Source organism: Siphateles boraxobius, unplaced genomic scaffold (assembly GCF_051911475.1).
Source record: "Siphateles boraxobius isolate OS27281-9 unplaced genomic scaffold, OSU_SipBor_1 8, whole genome shotgun sequence".
Taxonomy (NCBI): domain Eukaryota; kingdom Metazoa; phylum Chordata; class Actinopteri; order Cypriniformes; family Leuciscidae; genus Siphateles; species Siphateles boraxobius.
The window spans coordinates 18,734,428-18,750,492 of NW_027509208.1; the positions used below are offsets into that span (position 1 = coordinate 18,734,428).

The window sequence follows — 16,065 nt, forward strand, 5'->3', positions numbered from 1 at the left end:
GTAATTACTGTATGAAATTCTAACTTTTAATAATTCAAGTCTTCATAGAACTCATAATTATAACTTGCAAACTCAGAATTGAAATTGAGCTCCATAATTTTTACTCGCATCTGTTCTTGTCGGACCGAACAGAAAAAATTAGCCAGAGATAATTTCCACAATCAGATCCACACCTATATTACATAATCGACACAGACCAATAGTAGTTCAAAAGTGTTTACCAGCCTAATCGAACATTTCCGGAAAGTTAGCATTGGCAAGTTGTTTCAAAACAAATATGCTGTCAAGTCAAGTCACCTTCATTTATAAAGCGCTTTTAACAGCCGTGAATGCACCAAAACCGCACCAACCTATATCAATACAAATGTTGGCACTATGTTTGGTCGCATCTTGCTGTCCAATGAAAATCTAATTTTGAAGCAAAACCAGTTGAGAACCACTGTTTTTGTGTCTCAGAGAGCGGGAGTATCTCTTGAATCCTGGGAAAATATCTCTCGTATGGTGAGTTCTCGCTCACACAACGGGTGTCCTCTGTGTCTGATGTATCTTGCTTTTCTTGCTTCGACCAGGGCCTGTGCAAAGTTTGGTAATGTGTGAACTGTTCTTAAATGTCCATCAGGAGCTAACATCTCAGAAGAGAATAAAACAGGAGAGGATGGACACCTATTACCATTTATCTCAGCTCCTCTTTCATTATCTTTCTCTCGTTCCCTTAACAGCATCCACTCTCTCTCTTTCTGGCTGTCTTTTCCTCTGTCTCTCACTACCTCCATGTGTGCCTCCCTCTCTCTATCCATCTGTCTTTCCTTGCTCTCCTCTCTTTCTGTATCTGTACATGTAGCAGTTAGAGATGTGACAGGCTGCCGTTTTAGGTCCGGTAGGCAGAGAGTCTCACAGCTTTTCTCCCCACTGCTGATAAACTCCTGAATACGAGCCTGCAGAGAGGAGGACCTGGAGAGATTGAGAAGAAATACAGAGAAATAATTACTTAAAGTGTAAAAGTCAGCATGCATTAAAAATCCTGGGAATTCGCATAGCAATTAATCTGGAGCTGCAGGAAATGGACAGCGCTAATTGGATGGTGGCTCCACAATGATGCTCTCGGTTTAATTTTTTCGTGATCGTTACACCAAATGACATTTTTGCACTCAGTAAAAGATCAGTAGATTAGTAAAAAGTTCAATGTAAAGCTGGTCAAATGCTACACAGACTGAGCACTTAAAGACTTTTAGTATCACCATATGAAGCAAGGAATGAAAGATGAGGAAAATGACAGAGGAGTGTGGAGAAGGCAGACGAGAGAAAATGAAATGAAACAATCATGAAAGAGTGTCTCTGTCAGAGAGTGAGCTAGAAGGGAAGGAAAGAGAGATAGAAAACAGGAAATAAGGGGAAGTATAATGAAGTAGGCACTAGTTGGTTGCCTACAGGCTGTCTGCCTAACAAGCAGACAAAAACCACTAACCTCCTTGCAGGTCCACAGAGAGACAGAACAAACAGACAGAAGATGTTACAAGAAGTGCAGACGGTGTGCTGTGGGAGAGAGAGATGGCCTAATTTCATCTCTCTTGTTTCTATCTTGCTATTTAGCAGAGGCTTTGTCATCCAAAGAAACTTTTGCTTCACTAATTGAATGGCCAGTTCCAGTGGAGCATCTTGAGAATATGTCTTGCTCAAGGGAACAAGCAAGAGAGAGGTTTCTCTCGCTGTCTCATTAGAAGCCCAAATCTTGAATCGTTAGTCTACCATGGCCTTTCTCCATTTCTTTGATTCACTGACCCCAGATCTCATTTTAAAACATATTTTGCCCCCTCCTCCCTCGCTCTCATTCATTCATCTTTTTGAAAGTGCTGATCGAAGATTTGAGAAAGGACAAATCTGAGATGCAGACAGTGGAACAAATATATTAATAGATGAACATATCAATGTAGGGGGCTAAAACATAATAAATCTTTTACTAAGTAATTTGTATGTGTTTGAGGATGGATGGATCTGTGAGTGTTTGTGATTACCCATTTTCAGATTCACTGGTGCAGTTAACTGGGGAAATCCCTTCAATCACACATGCCCATTTCAGACTCTAATCAGAAAGCATTCATGCACATACATATTATAACGGACATCTGAACACACACACACACACATTTGAAACACACAATCTGATTCAGCTTTAAAGGACAATTCCGGCCGAAAATGAACCTGGGGTAAATAACACATGGGTACTGAGTCGACCGTTCTCTGGGATGCGTTTTCATGATAATCGAATGTACCCAGTTTTAACGTTAGTTTTAGTTTAACCACAGATTAGCTTATAATCGCTAGTTAATACCACAAAACAGTCTCGATCAGTCTGGTTTGACTGGTCGACACTGTTTCCCAAAGATGGCTCCTGCTTGTATACGCAAAGTGTACTGTCTTTATAAAGTATCTTCTTATTAAACTGTCTGTACCCTAATTATGCTACCTTGTTAGTGTGGGGCTATTTTGAGCCTTGTTAGTGGTATTAACTAGCGATTTTTATTTTTACTTATTCGATGCCCCATACACTAGCGTTATAAGCTTATCTGTGGTTAAACTAAAACTAACGTTAAAACTGGGTACATTCGATTATCATGAAAATGCATCCCAGAGAACGGTCGACTCGGCACCCATCTGTTATTTAGCCCTAGGTTCTTTTTTGGCCAGAATTGTCCTTTAATTCCCAGTGACCCTCAACCCAACATTCACATACATGCAGGATGCAGCACATAAATGCACACATAAACAAAAACACATTTATTATCATGCTTGCCATCACCCTGCTTTGCTAAAACAGAATTTTATCCCCTCACACAATCATACCAATTTGCCTATGCAGAATCAAATGCTACTTACTGCATCCTTAATGTGTGTATTTTCATTATACGTTCATTCAGTATTTTAGTATATGCCTATTCAACTTGTTGTCTGTTTTTAAATGTTTGCCCCACGTGAGGTTATTTTAGGTTGTGATAAATAAGTGACAAATAGGTTGTGATAAATAAGTTCATCGCAATCTAAAATATAATTTAATAAGACAGACACATTATCAAATTGGATCAAATGTAAAAAGTGGCCACAGTACACAAACACAGCCGAATGCCTAACCGCTTAAAGTATACTTCTTTGGAAAGTATGCGCAAACAAACACCCCAGACAGCAACATAGTGTCAGCCCAGAGGAATCCACGTGTACCCGGTATGGGCCGGATCTGGGCTGACACTATGTTTCTGTCTGGGACAGATGCTCGACAAACGCGCACTAGAATGTTTCATCAAGCACATTTGCCAGCTGAACGTAAAGAGTACAAAGTAGTATCTCTTAATTACTAAAACATTTTTGATCAGCCCACATTTAGACATACTATGAAGCCCTTAAAGGTACATGGTGATGGATTTTTTTTTTTAAAGAAAATATTATGTAAATGCTTTTGCATTCTCTCACAGATGTATTGCATTCCTGCAAGAAACGGTGGCGGGGGGTGGGGGCATAACATCTCCATTCCCTCCATCAGGGAACTAGGGTTACATCAGTAACCAAGTCATTCCTCTTCTATCAGTCACTACAAATGTTTTGTCAACTGACAAATGGGTACCCTATAGAAAGCGTCACAACCACTGAACCTTGTTACGAGTAAAGGAGATGCATTCATTTCCATGAAGACAGTTGTAGCTGCTGTTCCTTTTACAATGTTATTTAATGGGGAGAGTGCTTTGGTTCTCAGTTCCCTTTTTTTTGCCATGACCAGTGTTATTAACACTGGGGAAGCATACCTAGTCCAGTCCAGAGGAACGCTAAGGAGGCCACATCCTACCCATAAGGAGGAACATGTGAAAATACACATATGGACTGACCCGTGGGGCAGTGCCATATGTGCAAGACCTCTGTGGTAGGTCCTGCCTAGACAGGAATGGAACTACTACAGACGCAGAGGCAGTAAAATCTGCCCAGGGAAAGACACAGGTTTACAGATAGGGAACACGTACCCTGGAAGAATACACATATGGGATTACCAAGGGGCAATGCCAACACATGGGGCATCTTGAGTACCGGGCCTGAAACTTAATTCAAGGTTCGCCCAGTGGGGACCTCATCAAGTCAGCCTTTCTGCACATTACCTGTTTGTACCCAACACACGGGAAGAAAAAAACTCCACCCAGAGATTGAATATTGCAAAGGTATTAGGTGTCGACCAGATCCAAAAGAGCTAGAAGTGGGAGGACTCCTGGGAGGCCTCAGGGGGACCACCAGGGGAGGGAGTCTCCTTTCTCCCGGGAGTGTCGGCCGCACTATTGAGCTCGCTCGTAATGTAAATTGCATGGAGAGACTTGAGCCGCTGCTGACTCCAGAGAAGGAGATGGAGGGAAAGTTGAGAGAGCCAACGTGAACGTACACCGCCTTGGTGGTTGATATACACAACCATTGCAGTGTTGCCCTAAAGCAACGGTCGAAACCGAATCAGGGCTTGCAGCACTGCCATCAACTCTAGACAATAGGTATGCTAACGCAGTCGAGGTCCCGTCCGGTAGCCCAAAACTGTGCCTGGCATACTGAATCGCATAGCCGAGTCTGATTGTTTGCAAGAGCCAGCGGGACAATTGTTTGGTAAAAAATATGTTTTTGCTGTTGATAGATCTTAGCCTACATCTGTCACAGAGACTTTTAATTTCTCAGAACACATATTTCAGGGATATTTGTCAGACTTTATCTATAAACATATTCATTGTCCTTATCCTACATGCAACTTTTTGAATGCAAAGTGGGTCTAAGATACAATATCAAACATTTATAGAATGAGTGGGCGGCGTCTAGTTTCCTTTTTCAAGATTGTACCCCGAAGGAGAGATCGTAATTACAACAGATTCATTTTCCACATTCTGTTGGAAGTTGTGCTGTGTCAAGCATCAAGTGGAATAAATTCTCTCATTCCTCATTGAAATCCATGCCAACCCCTGTCTAACTGCTGAGTGGGGCACATACCACGGCTGAAGCTGGGATACTGGGGAGGACAGAGCTGGATGGCCATATTATATAATGAGGTGCTAAAGAGATTAGCTTCATGTTGGCACAACACACTTCCTTTGAACTCCATCAGAAATTATCAGTGGCTTCACTTACTGTATATAGCAGTTGGATCCAACTATTAATGTTTATTGGATAAAAATAACTTAAAGTACGGTAATAGTAATACTATGATATTCTGATATTATGTAGCCTATATACATTCACCTAAAGGATTATTAGGAACACCTGTTCAATTTCTCATTAATGCAATTATCTAATCAACCAATCACATGGCAGTTGCTTCAATGCATTTAGGGGTGTGGTCCTGGTCAAGACAATCTCCTGAACTCCAAACTGAATGTCAGAATGGGAAAGAAAGGTGATTTAAGCAATTTTGAGCGTGGCATGGTTGTTGGTGCCAGACGGGCCGGTCTGAGTATTTCATAATCTGCTCAGTTACTGGGATTTTCACACACAACCATTTGTAGGGTTTACAAAGAATGGTGTGAAAAGGGAAAAAAATCCAGTATGCATCAGTCCTGTGGGCGAAAATGCCTTGTTGATGCTAGAGGTCAGAGGAGAATGGGCCGACTGATTCAAGCTGATAGAAGAGCAACTTTGACTGAAATAACCACTCGTTACAACCAAGGTATGCAGCAAAGCATTTGTGAAGCCACAACACGCACAACCTTGAGGCGGATGGGCTACAACAGCAGAAGACCCCACCGGGTACCACTCATCTCCACTACAAATAGGAAAAAGAGGCTACGATTTGCAAGAGCTCACCAAAATTGGACAGTTGAAGACTGGAAAAATGTTGCCTGGTCTGATGAGTCTCGATTTCTGTTGAGACATTCAGATGGTAGAGTCAGAATTTGGCGTAAATGGAATGAGAACATGGATCCATCATGCCTTGTTACCACTGTGGAGGCTGGTGGTGATGGTGTAATGGTGAGGGGGATGTTTTCCTGGCACACTTTAGGTCCCTTAGTGCCAATTGGGCATCGTTTAAATGCCACGGCCTACCTGCGCATTGTTTCTGACCATGTCCATCCCTTTATGGCCACCATGTACCCATCCTCTGATGGCTACTTCCAGCAGGATAATGCACCATGTCACAAAGCTCGAATCATTTCAAATTGGTTTCTTGAACATGACAATGAGTTTACTGTACTAAAATGGCCCCCACAGTCACCAGATCTCAACCCAATAGAGCATCTTTGGGATGTGGTGGAACGGGAGCTTCGTGACCTGGATGTGCATCCCACAAATCTCCATCAACTGCAAGATGCTATCCTGTCAATATGGGCCAACATTTCTAAACAATGCTTTCAGCACCTTGTTGAATCAATGCCACGTAGAATTAAGGCAGTTCTGAAGGCGAAATGGGGTCAAACACAGTATTAGTATGGTGTTCCTAATAATCCTTTAGGTGAGTGTATAATGAACAAATTTAAACATCATACAGTAGTTACAGATGCACAATATATCAGTACTATTTTGGTTTTAGCATATAGTTGAGATACTTTCATTTATTGGTATCAGTTGTAATAGTATTTTATTTTTATTGTTTATTTAATTGTTAGTGCTCATTTACGTTTATTTATTTAACCCTAACAAAACCACTAATAATTTAACAACACTGTTAAATGGAATATTTTGTAAATCTCAAAATAACATTCACTGCAAATTCACCTGTAGTATTTAAAATTATTGATTTTAGTTGTTTTTTTTAAACAAAAGTTTATAGAAATTGAACATTTGCCACAACATAAAAATAATTATAATATAAAATTATATTCATTTAAAAAATTATAAATCTTTAAATTTGAATATAGTGAGAAAATGCAATCAAACAAGTCCTGATCTCAGCCTCACCTGTCTGCCTCCTTGCCTGCCAGTGGGATGGTGGGTAATAAGGTCCTCTTGTAGGGTGCAGCAGGGCGCCCAACATCATGGTTGGAGGGTCGTAGCCCTAAACTGTGGAGTCCTCTTTTCCAGGGATTACCTGACACGAAACAGATATGTTTAATATGTGAAATGCTGTAACTTCGTCTAAAGAAATGTAATTACTCGCTCACCTGTTTTGACTGAGATGAGGTCTCTGTGTAGTCTGCGCTGCTCTCTGTTCAGTATGTTGAGGTGGTAATGTTTAGCCTGGTCGAGTCTCTGCAGATCCTCAGCCAGTCTGGCTTCGGCCCTCTTCTCTTCTCGTCTCTGAGCCTCACCGGGCCATGGTAACCAGTCTCTGCGATGCATATCTGATAATGACGTTTCAATAATTTATTTAAACAAAACTAATAAAACAATATCAATATCATAACAAAACCAAAATTGAGCTGAATTCAGACCAACAGCACAAATGTGAGTATTGCTTTCATTCAACAGTTCAGTAAACAAAAAGTCATGTTAGACACAACATTGCCAGTTACTTTTCTTCATTTTTGCTCCATTGCTCCATTTTGCTCAATGAAAATAGGTCTAAACATAGTTACAATAAAGCTTACCATTGTGTGCTGTCCAAGTACCTTAATGAAGTTGGGCCAGTTAATGTTCCAGTTACTCACTAATTGAATGTCACTTGTCGCCACCTACTGGCGTAACATGTAACCATGCGGAAAGAGTTGTGAAAAATAGTGAAATGTCCCATTGGTGTTGGACAATAAGGGTTCTTGCATCGTAGCTTGGTCATTGTCCATAAAGTCCAAATGTACCAACAGTCATAAATTATGATTCTTTAGCTCAAATCATGCTATACTAAGTCAATCAATTAATCAATTAGTCCAATCCATCAATATTTTTTCTGGCTGGTGTAAGCCTGTTTATTGGTCCAATGAGGGTTTCCAATAATACAGGTGAAGGTATCTGCGGGTTACTGTCTTTCTTTTTACGCAACACAACAAGATTAAATGGAACACATTTTTCTCATATGTATTGACTCGTTATTTCATCTGACTCCATAAATGAAAAGGGTTTTAATGATATCTGGGTATCATTAAAAGTGAGCGAATGTTTGATTATTCTTTTGAAACTCTTTAATTATGTTTTACCCGTTCAGATTAGGAAACTATGCCGCTTAGAGGTCCTCGCATCTTCTGCGGGTCTGACGATCACAATCTCGTCAGTTTCGTCACTAAACAGAGGTTTTGACTAATATCTCAGACGGTCGGATTCACCCAAAACACAATCAGAGATACTTTTCTTTTAGTCCCCTTGAATTGCATACGCTTGAACTTAATTCAATAGTTATACTTTAGTAGAGGTTTTGGCCCTTAGGTATGAGTTGACCAACGATACTTTCCTCATAATAGTTTAGACTGGCCAAGCCCGTGATCTCTCACGAACACTTATCTAAAGTTACATTAAATTAAGACAGAGGTAAAATTACCCAAATTTAGGCTGGTCAGGCAGCACGTTAGCTACCCCTAAACGGAATGCCTCGTCTCTACAAAGCAAGTACACTTGAACTAGTGACAAAGTATTAGCCGTCGCCAATCTGACTCAGAATTGCGGGAGCATACGAATCCGATAATCTCCTTGGGAGAACAAGCTCAAGAGTCAATCAGAGTAAAATCAAACGTTTACAATTTATTGACCAGGTAATGAAGCAATAATTCAAAATCCAATTCATGAGAATAAAATCATCAGTTGATCATATCACAACAGAAATCGAGAAATTTTTAGAAAGTATTACCTGGCAATGAAAATTACACACAGCGTTTGTGTGGGCAGTTAACCTACAGACTCCCAGAACCTTTTGCCCATTTTCCTTATAAACCCAGATAATTCAATTTGCTTACCAAATGGTGGTGTCTGTCATTATAATTAGATTTGGTCCCCTAGTGAGGGACTCACAACTGTGAGATCAGAATGGAGGATCTGGGGGAGGGAACACCTTAGAGGGACACACTACTTCTCATATTTTGTAACTTCTTTTAGCTTTCCATTATGGTTGGAAGAATGAGACCATTTTACCAGGCGCACTGAGATACTTTAAATGATACCAAACATGCATAGTTACTTATTTGTACACATTTAACATTTCATGGGTTTTCAGTGAGTTTCAGGTGAGCAGGAGAAGGGGGAGATTGTTCAAGTGAGGTGTGAGTTGCATTGTGCTGTGTTTCAGATGCTGCTGTTATATCATTATGCAAGGGATGGTTCAAATGTTAATTCTCAGGAGAGTCTTTGTTTCCACCAGGGGTGGCCCAGACTTTTCGGCACCCGCCTTACACTGGTCCAGCTAATATACATGCATAAAGGGGATAGGCTCTTTTAACTAAAATGAGGGGCTTCCATACAGTCTTCACAATTTCTCCCATTTCCTACAGTATTTCTCCAATATCTCCCTGGTTCTCGGTCTTTGAAGAGATAAAACAATATTTACAGTAAACTCATACACAAACAAAAAGATCAAACCAAACATCAGCAACAAATTAATAATTGTCCGTCTTTCAAAAACACAATCCAAAATATAAACCATTTGTAGGCCTAACATAAGAGCACTAGGGAAAATACATACACCTACATACACATGCTCTCATACACAGCATTGTATATTCTCCCAATGGACTCTCTGAAATGTCAAGCTTGACTATGTTATTCATTCTATCATTATGCAAAACCGTATTCAGCAGATCCGTCTCACTTGCCAAGAGAATATAATTATTCAAAGCATATTATTCACTCAAATCCACATTTGCTTTTTGACAACCGGGTCAGCTAAATAGATTCTTAATGCTGAATAGTTGAAAACACTGTAGTAGCATTATCTGCTAAAAACAATGAGATATAGAGCCTTACCATTACTTCAGTATTTACAGTGGCAGCCGCAGGGTTTAAAGTGACCCATGTCTCTTCAAGAGCATTTTCAGTAGTTTCATTAGATTAATTAGAATCCAGGTACAATGCACTACTTTATTCAAAAGAATAAGTGCAGAATAACGAGGATAACTGGGGCTTTAGGAAGGGAGCAAGGGATCCTGCTTTAATATCCGAAATGGTCAGGGAGGGAACACCTCACTCAGCCCTAAGGCTCAAAAGGGCAGCTTGCTATAGAGAGCCCGTGGTGAAAACATTCTCAGTGGCTACCATCACTGATGTTGCTGCCTCTCCAAGGCTGAGCCTCAACACAAGGAACGGCTCAACTCCAAGGGTGCCACAGGGGAGCATTTTCTTACTTCAAGACCCTTGAAGTCAGGGGAAGGCAGCTCGACCCTGATGTATGGCTCAAAAAGGGCAGCTTAAAAGGGAGCCTGCAATGTTATTTAACACCCTTCAGCAGCTACCATCTCTAATTTTGCTGCCTCCTTAAGGGGGAGCCTCAACACGAGAGAAAGACTCAACCCAAGGGTGCCACAGGGTAGCCAAGCCTTACTTTGACCCTGTTTAGGTACAAAATTCCTCTATGACCTGCTATTGCCAGCGCATAGTTTTTTTCTTTTCATTTACCAGCCTTTACCATAGTAAGAGAAAGTTCATTATATGTTGTTCCAACCCCGTAAGACCTTCGTTCATCTTCGGAACACAAATTAAGATATTTTTGATGAAATCTGAGAGCTGGATCACTCCTCCATACTAGTCCATAGGCTTCTTCAGGGATTGAAACTTGCCAGCCCCGAAAAGTTATTGAAGACATCGTTAAAATAGTCCAAGTGACTACAGTGGCTCAATCTTAAGTTTATCAAACGACGAGAATACTTTTTGTGTGCAAAAAAAACAAAATAACGACTTTATTTCAACTATTCATTTCCTTCTCTGTGGGCCTCGAGTCAGTTCACTAGTATAATAGCGTAAGCTTTTGTTGTTGTACGTCACACGCATCACCCACATGACCAGCGTCGGCCAATAGTGAGCCTACGTGTGACGTAGCTCTATGGAATCACACTAAGTTAACTGACTAGAGGCCCATAGAGAAGGAAATGAATAGTTGAAATAAAGTCGTTATTTTTGTTTGTTTTTGCACACAAAAAGTTTTCTGGTCGCTTGATAAACTTAAGATTGAGCCACTGTAGTCACTTGGACTATTTTAACAATGTCTTTAATAACTTTTCGGGGCTGGCGAGTTTCAATCCCTGAAAAAGCCTTTGGACTAGTATGGAGGAGTGATCCAGCTCTCAGATTTCATCAAAAATATCTTAATTCGTGTTCCGAAGATGAACGAAGGTCTTACGGGGTTGGAACAACATGAGGGTGAGTAAATACTGACAGAATTTTCATTATTGGGTGAACTATCCCTTTAAGTCCAAGCCAGTTGAGTTTTTTAAAAGCAAGCTCCAGGAATAACGCACAAGCAAAAAGTAATAGAATCGACATCTGCCGGTGGTGCCACTGCTAAAGCAGTGGAAGTCTCGTACTGGGTGTCCCGAATCATTGTGAAAAAAGGGATACCACATACACTCTGGGAGGAGGTGGTGCTGCCAGCAATTAAAGAGACTGTGGGTATCATGCTGGGTGACAAAGCAGGAAAGCAAATGGACTTGATTCCATTATCAAACAACATTGTGCAGCGCAGAATCGAGGAGATGGCCAGCAATGTGAACGACCAGCTAATATCACGGATCAAAGCCAGTCGATCTTTTGCTTTTCAGCTGGACGAAACCACTGACATAGCGAATCTCGCCAACCTGCTCGCCTAAGTAAGGTATGAATACAACAGAGAAATAGAGGAGGAATTTCTCTTTTATAAACCTTTGCAGACACGCACAACCGCAGAGGCACTTTTTGACATGTCGAACGGTTTCATCACAGAACATGGGATTGATTGGTCGAGATGCGTGGGAATAAGCACAGACGGGGCAGCAGCCATGGTAGGCCAACACAGTGGCCTTGCTAAACGTGTGCAAGCAGTTGCTCCGCAAGCGAAATCTATCCACTGCTACATCCACAGAGAGGCTCTCGCAGCCAAAAGAATGCCACCTGATCTCAAAACTTTTCTGGATGAAGCAGTAAAAACTGTCAATTTTATCAAGGCCCGCCCACTGAATTCAAGACTGTTTTCAGTTTTATGCGACGAGATGGGCAGTGAGCACTGACAATTGCTGCTCCATATCGAGTTCCAGTGGCTGTCAAGAGGGAAGGTGCATCAATTCAATGATGCAGACTGGCTTGCCAAGTTGGCATATCTGTCTGACATTTTTGAGCACTTGAATGGACTAAATAGGAGCCTACAAGGGAAGTCGGTTACTTTTTTTCATACGCAAGAAAATCTACGGGGCCTACGCCAAATAACTTTGTCATATATTGCTTGCTGGGCTGTTAATAAGTAATAAGTATTGTTACAGTATTATTATCCCGAGTCTTCTGGTAGAACTGGATCAGTGTAGGATGTATTTCCTGAGCGCCGCCGATTGCGCCCTCGCCTCTCAAAACTTTTCCACCACCTTCTCTACAGTTGGGCCCAAAAGCTTGGAGGGTGAGACCGGGGCATCTAGGAGAAAATTCTTCTCTCGGAGGGCTAAGTCTGTGGACAATCCCTGCCCCTGATCCAAATCCCTCAGCAGATCTGCCTGCAGCACCGCCATGGTGTGCAAGTTCCCCCCCAGCCTGACCTCCTGCCTCATATGCCCTGCCATTCAAACGCAAGGTGGTTTGAAGCAGCTTTGATGGCAGGGCAGCAGCCTTCAGAGAGGGTGACTTGCCCTGAAAGACATCTCCTCTACCAGGGGCATCCTCACATATCCTCTCTCAGCCAACCCTTCCACATTTGCATAGTTCGAATATGGCTTCCTCCATTATATCTTTACTTCAGTTTGGAGATTGGGAAGAAAGGGAAAGCGCATGTGGGAATTATGGCCTGAAAGAAAGTACTTGTCCAGTCTACTACAAGCGACTTTCCATTTTTCATGCCCCCATAACAGATCCAATCTAGTTGTGGTGCGGGCCACATTGTCCACCAGTTCCTTATATGCATGGCTGGGCAGGTTGAGTATCCTCTGCCTCTTCAACTGCATCCGCCTCCTCCTGGCTAGATGGTGCCAACAACATGAGTTATCTGCTGGATTGGCGGACTCGAGAGACCGCACATCCTGATCCAACAGATTGCTGGAGCCTGCGACCGAGGAGCATGAAAGGGCCAAACCTTTCTCGAACTCTTCGGCCAGCACAACCTGAGATCCCCATGACCTAAGCCTCTGCTGTACATCCCTCGAAAATAAGGACAAACACAAACAGATCTTTCTCAGAACCCTCACAAACTAAATGTGCATGCTCCTCGCCTAGGCAATAAACTCACAGGTTGTGTGTCAAGTCAAGTCACCTTTATTTATATAACGCTTTTACAATACAAATTGTTTCAAAGCAGCTTTACAGAGATAACAGGAAAGTAAAGTTGTAAGAGTATTGTTAAATTCAAAATGAAATTTTAAATGTCCCCAACTAAGCAAGCCAAAACCAAATGGCGAATGAAGGCGAAAAAAAAGGCGACAGTGGCAAGGAACCAAAACTCCATCAGGTGACAGAATGGAGAAAAAAAACCTTGGGAGAACCCAGGCTCAGTCGGGGTGCCAGTCCTCCTTTGGCCAACAAACCAGCAGTGTATGATTATGATTTAGGCGGCATAATAGGTCAGAAGTCAGATTGGATCAGAGCTTTCACAATATTTATCCAGTTCATCGGGTGTGTCCTCAGGTGTCAAATATCTGGGACATGGAGGCACACTCTTCCCGAAATACTTGCTAAGGTTCTTCATTCTGGACACTGCCCTCACCACACTTTAACAACACAAATGGCTCCTGAAGACAAAAAAGGTGATGGCGTGTACTATGGGCACCCTCTCATACTTCTCGGTGCTCCACTTATGACGTCACAGGCTTTCACCAGCAAACGAAATTGGGAGTGTATTCGCACAAGCCTTGGACACTGGATGAGCTGATGGCAAAGGGAACAAAACTGCAAGCATTTTGTAGAAGAAAATTGTTTTGGTTGAGCTTCAGCTCTGCGTGACTGCAGATGAATATGACCCTTCACAATAGATAATGCTTTACAATGAATTCTGTTAGAGAGCTACAGTAAATATGGCATACATATTCATCAGTTCAATAAAATACCTTACTCACCTGTTGAGCAGGGATGTAACGATTCACTCGCAACCTGTTGAAAATCGATAAAATTGTGTGACGATTCAAGTCGGTTGAAATGTTAAACGAATTGCGATACACGTTTTAAACAGCATGGCGCGTTTACTGAATAGCCTACTGTGAAGTTGTGAACCTCGCTTTACAGGCACAATAGCAGCGAGCACACTGGCGCGAAGCTAGCGAGTGTTTTCACTTCATTCATGGAATTTGAGCTTGTGTGAGCACTCAACTTCCACAGGAATGAACTGAAAATGCTCGGTTTGCTCCGCTCACGCCGCGCCAGTGTGTGTCATAGACTGGTGTGCTCACGCCGTCAAACACATGGCGATGGCAAGCGTAGAGGTTGACATTGACTCATTCAAATCGGAGGTGTGGCGGCATTTTGACTTTCCGTAGATTAATAATGATCACCACCGTGAGAAGCACCAGTCACCTCCGTTTTCATGTAAAAGTCATTAATATGACAAGTGCGAGAGCCACGGAGATCACAAGATGCATCAGTGTTTCCGTGGCAACCAGGAATCTGGTTTATCTCTTTCTCAATGTGTTCTGTTTTTTTTTTAACTCTTACTAGTGTAATGATACAAATTATAACAAAATTAGAATCTTGCCTTTATTACAATGTAAAACCCCTGTCAATGTGGTAGGCCCTGCTAATTTTACTCAGTCTTTTACATAGCGAAGGTACCAGTGTCCAGCCTCTTGACCAGACAGACAGAAAGACTGAGTTGAAACAACCTTGAAGGGAATTTTTTTAAGCCCTGTTGCCCCCCGGTAACGGGGGCATCTGTTTTTAACAGGTTAATGTAGTTTTATTATTTGACAAATATATTTTAAAATAAAAAAAATGTGCAGCATTGAAGGGGGTGGATTGGAATCCACTGCTGCTTCAATGTATATGTAATGATTGATTATAATTAAGGTATTAATCAATATTTTTCCTTCTAAATATCAAATGAGTTGAATGACTTCTCTGGAGATTTTACTTTATTTATATAAGTTACCATTGTGATTACTGAAATGTTCTTTTCATGTATTCTTTAATGTCTGTATTTGATATCTGAATGCAGTGCTTGCTTATTTAACCCAGCTTCCAGAAATGAAATAGGGACTTGTTTTGTGTTTGAGAAAGGTCTTCAATGTGTTTAAACCTATAGGGGTCATTGAAGCCAATAATTTAAGGGGCCATTTCTTTGTTAAAGCCTTTCTTTCCAGTTAGACTAAAGTTTAGCTATCTTTGAGAGAAAGAACGCATTATCTTGATGTTTTGAGAGGACTCTCCTGTTTATAGTGAGAGCCTGGCCAAATCCAACCTTGGAAAAGCTGTGTGTCAGTGTGTGTGTTAGTCTTCTTGGTTACAGGTTAAGGAACCACTGGCATTATTGGAGATTGACTGAGTTGTTGTTCTGGACATGCTGGCGCCCAGCAACCCAAATCTGCGACCTGGAAGGTCATGACGTGCCTAACTTCAGCTGCATAATCGATGGAGATATGCTTCAGTCTATCTGTATATGTGTGGAAAATTACCGTGTTTATCTATTTCATAGCCAATGAGAATCATTCATCCTGTAAGCAATGACGTAGCTTAGACCTTGGAAATCGTATAACTGCTGTGATCTTTGTAACTGTAAGCGGGGCGGCCTACGAACTCCTGTGCGAGTATTGAAGCTGACTTCTGCTGATGAAACTGCAAACTCTCTTCAGTAAATATTTTCTTTAATTTTTTATAATTCTGACTCTGGGTCTTCATTCTTCATATCTGGTTCTGGGTCTTTAACTGTACACCCCTTACAGTTTGGTGGAGGATGCGGGCAGCAATCATTCCGTGGTGACATCTCTGGCAAATCAACACAGAAGGTAGTAAGCTTTTATTAATTGTTAGGGCTGTCTGACTGGAAGAGATTTTGAAGGAGAGCGGGAGAGCCTTCACTCCGATGAGGCGAGTGAAGGAGTAAGTAGCCTTCAC

The 16,065-nt window shown here is 41.5% G+C and overlaps 1 protein-coding gene across 3 annotated transcripts in view; it reads right to left on the minus strand.

Moving 5' to 3' along the window:
* Positions 1-208: 208 nt before the first annotated feature.
* ccdc190 (coiled-coil domain containing 190) overlaps positions 209-16,065 on the minus strand; it is a 32,680-nt gene continuing 16,823 nt past the window's right edge. Inside the window, exons 1-4 of one of the 3 annotated variants that reach the window (XM_077220502.1) lie at positions 7,551-7,824; positions 7,104-7,283; positions 6,901-7,030; positions 209-951 (exon numbers count right to left, since the gene is read on the minus strand). In XM_077220502.1, the coding sequence (XP_077076617.1) occupies positions 453-951; positions 6,901-7,030; positions 7,104-7,281 (807 nt within the window). In that variant the 5' untranslated portion in view covers positions 7,282-7,283; positions 7,551-7,824 and the 3' untranslated portion in view covers positions 209-452. Of the gene's footprint in view, positions 952-6,900; positions 7,031-7,103; positions 7,284-7,529; positions 7,825-16,065 lie in introns of those variants that run through there. The other 2 variants (XM_077220501.1, XM_077220500.1) reach the window with 2 other exon arrangements.